At 49.4% G+C, this 6,314-nt stretch overlaps 1 protein-coding gene across 1 annotated transcript; it reads left to right on the top strand.

The window, feature by feature from the left end:
• The first annotated feature begins 8 nt into the window (after positions 1 to 8).
• LOC125529154 (probable protein phosphatase 2C 30) lies at positions 9 to 1,590 on the top strand. Its single transcript, XM_048693562.1, has 3 exons — positions 9 to 176; positions 325 to 657; positions 751 to 1,590. The coding sequence occupies exons 1-3, from the start codon at positions 93 to 95 to the stop codon at positions 1,303 to 1,305; spliced, it is 972 nt and encodes a 323-aa protein (XP_048549519.1). The 5' UTR covers positions 9 to 92; the 3' UTR covers positions 1,306 to 1,590.
• Positions 1,591 to 6,314: the final 4,724 nt, after the last annotated feature.

The following is a 6,314-nucleotide window of genomic DNA, read 5'->3' on the forward strand; positions in this document are numbered from 1 at the left end:
GGAAGCTGGAGGAGGAATCCTCTTCGACGGACGAGGAGGAGATCGAGCCCGCCAGGTACGGCGTGACTTCGGTGTGCGGACGCCGGAGGGACATGGAGGACGCCGTGTCTATCCGGCCCGAGTTCCTCCCCGGCCACCACTTCTTCGGGGTCTTCGACGGCCATGGCTGCTCGCATGTGAGTCCCTATATACCCTTGCTTCAAATAATCTATCCTTCTGATCTACTAGTAGCATATCTCTACGCCGAAAGGAGAGCGCGCATGTGCAGCTCGCGCTTTGTTTTGACTCGGGAGTATTTATGGATGGAATTGCATGTGCGTGTAGGTTGCAACGTCGTGCGGGGAGCGGATGCACGAGATCGTCGCCGAGGAGGCCGGCGGCGCCCGCTCGTCGGGGTCGGACGACGCGGAGCGGTGGATGGGTGTCATGGAGAGGAGCTTCGCGCGGATGGACGCCGAGGCCGTGAGCTCAAGGTCAAGGGCCAGCGGAGCGCCCACCTGCCGGTGCGAGTTGCAGCTGCCCAAGTGCGACCACGTCGGCTCCACGGCCGTCGTCGCCGTCGTCGGCCCTCGCCACCTCATCGTCGCCAACTGCGGTGACAGCCGTGCGGTCATCGGCCGCGGGGGCGCCGCCATCCCACTGTCATCCGACCACAAGGTATGCGCCCACAACCAACTTCTTCTTCTAAGCTCTGCTAATAAAGATTTAATTCCGTGTTGTTCTAACCGTAGTTTGATTCGTTTTGATCAGCCGGATCGGCCCGACGAGTTCGAGCGGATCCAAGCGGCCGGAGGGCGCGTCATCTTCTGGGACGGCGCCCGCGTCTTCGGCGTGCTCGCCATGTCCCGGGCCATCGGAGACAGCTACCTGAAGCCATTCGTGATAGCCGACCCGGAGGTGCGGGTCATGGAGAGGAAGGACGGCGAGGACGAGTTCCTCATCCTCGCCAGCGACGGCCTGTGGGACGTGGTGAGCAACGAGGTGGCGTGCCACGTGGTGCGGTCGTGCGTGCGGAGCAAGGCGAAGCGCCGCGGCGGCCGGTCGAGCCCGACCTCCAACCTGAGCCCTAGGCAGAGCAGTGGAAGCGGCAGCGGCAGCGGTAGCAGCAGCGGCGACGAAGCCCAGAACGACGGGGGCGGTTGTGCCGACGCACGCTCCGAGAGCGACGAGGAGAGCGGCGAGGAGGTGGACGAGGCATGCGCCGAGGCGGCCATCCTGCTGACCAAGCTGGCGATAGCGCGGCAGAGCCCGGACAACGTCAGCGTCGTCGTCGTCAACCTCAGGAGGCGCCGCCCGAGATTCTGACCGCCGCTGGATCCATGGATCCACCATACTATCGTCCGTGATCCCTGACTCAGCGGCGAACGTGGCATCCATAGCGGAATTCATGAAATACACAACGAAATTGTTTCGTTTATTTTCCGGGGGTGGCAAAGGTGTTGAGGCCAGACAGACCCACGCCGCCCCCGCCATTTTCCTTTCGAAAGCCGGCGATGATTTCCGGCGTGTCAAGAAGCTTTCTTTCTCGAGCGTCATGAGAAACTGTACTATAATCCGGTGGAAACGATCAAAGCTTCCAATCTTCCATTCCATGCATGCATGATTCATCCTCCTCTGACTAGATCGCGACCTTCTTTCCTTCTTTGTTTATCATACATATGCTTCCTCCGGTCGGGCGTGATTGCGCAATTGTGAGGTTCGTTTGGACGCGTCCGGCAACGAGAATCGGTTGCGCAACCTCGACTACAATAATGTTTCGGGCGGATGTTCTTCCCCCCGTGCCGGGTCCAAGAGGCTCGAGCTCGCATTGTTAATTCAGCTTCCGGCAGAACCTTCACACGCAAATGCGTCGAGGTGTCGCGCTGCCATGCTCTCCGTCCTGCCGCCGCTTGCCTGCTCTCGCGGTCGCTGAAAAGTCCTCGCGGCCGGTGGGTGAGCCGAGCCGTGCAGTGGCGAGTCAACAAATCCGCGGGCGGAAGCCTGATCATGGTGGACACGAGGCAGCGCGTGGTATGCTGCGACTTGACGACGGGGGGCGATTAGATCGATGGGAGAAAAGAAAGGAGGGAGGAAGAGACCGCTGAAATCACGTTTTCTCAAGGTGAATGACACCTGTTGCGCTGTCCCGAGTTTGGTCGATCGTCTTTGGCCGCGTCGAAGAGAAGATTCTTTCTTTCTTTCTTTCTGGGCGGCATGATAATAGTTTCGCTTGATCGGGACAGCGTTCAGCGCCACCGCGCCACGTCAGGGACGTCCCCGGCCGGGGCTTTTTCTGGTCCACTTTTACTTGTGAGGATGGTGATGGTCATACTTTTCTTCTCTAGTGGAAGGTGGCTGTGTTATCCAGCGGCAACGAACACGGAACACCTGGCTGCTCTCTGTTGGATCAGCGTGTGCACTTATAGTTCCGGTTGGTGTTGACGGATATCGTGATTATGTCTTGCCTTGAGTATTGTTTTAGCTATAAGCCGATGCACCCCATGCAGATAAACCAAAGAGGGTCATAGCGTACTGATTTTAGTTAGAGCTCCTCGTGGCCTCATGGAATCGTAGTACGCATTCGAACATAAATAAGATCAGCGAGGCAGCATTGTTAGCTTCTTTTTTTTTTTGATAAAAGAGAGCTCGCCTCTGCGATTTCTATACCAGAAACATCAAGTCTTCTTACAAAGGAGTGAGTTGCAAAAATTCACCACATTTGAAGTTGTCATACACAATTGCACCACATTTCTTGTGCGTCCCAAAAATCTACCACTTTTCGTGCTAATTTTCTCAATAAACTTAAATGACCGATTTAGGACAAATTAAACCAATTTCTGACATGTCGGGCCTGCTCGTCAGGTGCGTGTGGCACTAAAAGTCAACCCAAACATCATTGATTGTTAAGTTGGATGTAGGACCCATCCGTCAGAGTCTCATTCACAACTCTCATCCAATGGTGGACGCCTTTGCTTGCACCGACCGCGCGCCGCTCCGGCCGACCTTCACCCACGTCGCCGTCCCGGCCTCCCTCCGGCGGCACTACCATCGCAGACCTGCCCGCATAGTCACCCCAACCCACCCCGCACCGGGATGTGGTGCCCCTCCCCTCTGCTCCACCTCCGAGCAGCAGTGCGCGGAGTGGTGCAGCTAGTGTGCATGCCGGCTGGTGCGGCTCATGAGGCGTCCCTCCTTGGTGGCCGACAAGCGATATGTCTCGGCTCATCGCCGCGGACGGAAGTGGTGACGCGGTGTATCACGCGCTCCCTTGAGCAGGCATGGTTGCCGCCACATCATGCGTGGTAGCTCGCCACGTTTGCAGGTGCGGGATGTACCACCCGTGGTTGCATGGCGAAGTAGAGCAGCAGGAAGCGGCGGCTGCAGTGAGCAGCAGCACCACGCCATGGCCGAAGATTGGTGGTGGCCATGGCGTTGTTCTTCAGACATGGTGAACAACGGTCCTCTCCAGCTCCAATAACCGCTGCCATAAGCCGGCGAGAACAGCCGGCCCTCTGCTCGCAAACTGATTGACGAAATGCCACAAAGACAAATATGGTAGCAAACTCTGACAGACGTGTCCCACATCCAACCTAGCGGTCAATACCGTCTATGTTGACTTTTAGTGCCACGTGGACCTGACCAGCGGGCCCGACATGTCAAAAATTGGTTTAATTCGTCTCAAATCGATCATTTGAGTTTATTGAGAAAATTTGCAAGAAAAGTGGTAGATTTTTTAGGCATGCAAGAAATATGGTGGCAATTCCGGATGAGAACGTCTAATGTGATGGTTTTTTTGTAATTCACTCTTTACAAAGAGACCAAACTAAAAGAAACAAAAGAAGGATACACCAGCACCACCCTAGTAAGAGTAGACCTAAGGCCTGGGCTCATATATGGCCCAAAACCAGCAAAACCAACAATTACTTCTTTCGGGTTTTTTCTACGAAATATTCCAATCATGAAGCCATTTCAAGAACATATTAACAGGGGTAAAAGGATCATCCACCTTATTGATATAAAAAAATGACACTATTACATAATTTCCAAAGGGTCAAGCAAATGACAGAGATCCCCAGCTTCACCAACCCTCTCTCATCCTATTATTTTTTTCACCCAAGTCTCAGCAAAATAGCAGAATTGTTAGCTTGTTGCATGATGATTAATTATAGAGACAAAGAGAAGGCAGAGACTCCACATGTCACTGAAATGCGCAGGCAATTAGCAGCTTCAGAACGGCACAGAAAGCAATTAGCAAAAGTGCATCCTTTAACCCCTTTTCTCCAACCTTTTGCGGCACTTTCCTTGGCAGTTTGGACCTGCGCAATTAGTTCCCCGTGAAACACGCACGGGTTCTCCTGCAAACGCTCCCACCGTGAGCATTCTGCAACCGGCTGAGCCGCGTTGCATTCGCCCTGCTCGCCCGTCCCGCCCAGAACGCGCAACGAAAGGCGAGCCAGCGCGCGTTGCTCTTGCTCGGCCTGCACTATGATATCTGCTTGACTCCTCGTCTGACAGCGATGAAGATGAGCAGAGCAAAAGCGACAAGGACTGGCTAGAGCTAGAGGAGCAGAGCAACGGAACACCACTGAACGAGAGAGGAAATGGACATCTGATGCCTTGTGTGATAGCATCAAGGAGGGAAGACTTGGTTGACACGGCCGGTGCATGTCGCCGGAGCAGCCACACCTGTGGTTGGGAATAACTACAGCTCGAAAGTTGCCTATCCCTACGGAAAGAGCAAAACGTGTCAGTGCGCACCATCGCAGTCGATACAAGTGTAGAGACAAGAAATTGTGGACGCCGTCACTCATGTCCTAGTTATGAGTAAATACACTATATGTGCCTTAACTTGCTCGGCGTGGTCAGTTTGGTGCCTAAACTTAAAAAATATATAAAAATGATGTCGTAATTTGTCTAGACATTCAAATACATTGCCTCTGAACGTATGCCGCTGTATCAAGTGCCCGTGTGGCATGCCAGCGTGTCGCTGGGCCACATGTCAGTGGCTTCGGGCGCGTTGTGAGCAGTGTGTGTAGTTTTTTTTTACAAAAATGCGCCTGGACTTTAGTTAATTTTTGGAAAAGATCGCTACGGGCGCTGGACGCACGCTGTTATTTTACGGGAACGTGCATGTACTTTAATTAATTCTCACAAAAATATAATCACAAATTGGCATGAAGGAAATTCAAACCATAGACCTGCTGGTTGCCTAACAAACAAGCGGACCAAGAGGCCACACTTCGGTTTACATTTAACTGCTAGCTAGCAACGTATATGCACAATTCCACGTATCGCTTTGCACATGTTTTCTACAGTTTTTTTGAAGTACTGCTTCGGTTTTTTTTCGAGTGACGTTTCAGTTTAATTTTCATGATACATTAATTTTTCCCATATGAAAAAAATAGATAATTATCAATATGAAATTATTGTTTATTTATATCTTTATTCTATTTTCATTATTGTGTACCTTGAAGAGATAAACATGAAACTTTTCTAAAATTTATGTGGACATAAAAAGTTGAACGTATATTTAAAAATTATTGTGTGAATGTATGCATCCTCGTTGAGGACCATAAGCACGAACAATTATTGTGTATCTTTATTCTATTTTTAAAATCCACAATTATTTAAAATTGACAATATTGTATTTGAAAGACTGTTCAACATGTATTAAATATTATTGTGTGACAATAATAAATTCTAGAAATGTACTAACATGTTAAGCGTGTTTGTAGAAATTTAAGAATAATATTACACAATATTATTTTAATACGCATTCAGCATTTTAAAAAACATGGTGAGCATTTTATAAAATAATATGAAAATGAAAAATGAACATGAATGTGAACTTATATTTCAAAAAATGCTCACTGTGTTTTTAATATACGTTCAACTTTTTAATTCCACGTCAATTTTAGAAAAAGTTCATGTTTATCTCTTCAAAGTACACAATAATGGAAATAGAATAGAGATATAAAATAAACAAATTTCATATTGATAATTATTTTATTTTTTTCATATGAAAAAATTGATGTATCATGAAAACTAAACAAAAACTTCACTCGAAGGAAAACAAGATAGTAACTTGAAAATGAATAAAAATAAAATTACTCCAGTAGAAGCATATGCGGAGAGCGATACGTGCAACCATCTATATAAATTGCTTGCTGATAATTAAGCATAAACCAGACCGTGGCCGCCTGGTCCGCTCGATTTTCAGGCAGTGAGGATGTCCTATGTTCTAATTCCTTGCACGCTCGCTTCCTGGTATTTTTGGCAAGTATTAATTAAAATCAAGGGGTATTTTTTGCGAGAATTAATTAAAATCTAGGGGC

Source organism: Triticum urartu, unplaced genomic scaffold, assembly GCF_003073215.2.
Source record: "Triticum urartu cultivar G1812 unplaced genomic scaffold, Tu2.1 TuUngrouped_contig_5383, whole genome shotgun sequence".
In the NCBI taxonomy this organism is placed as follows: domain Eukaryota; kingdom Viridiplantae; phylum Streptophyta; class Magnoliopsida; order Poales; family Poaceae; genus Triticum; species Triticum urartu.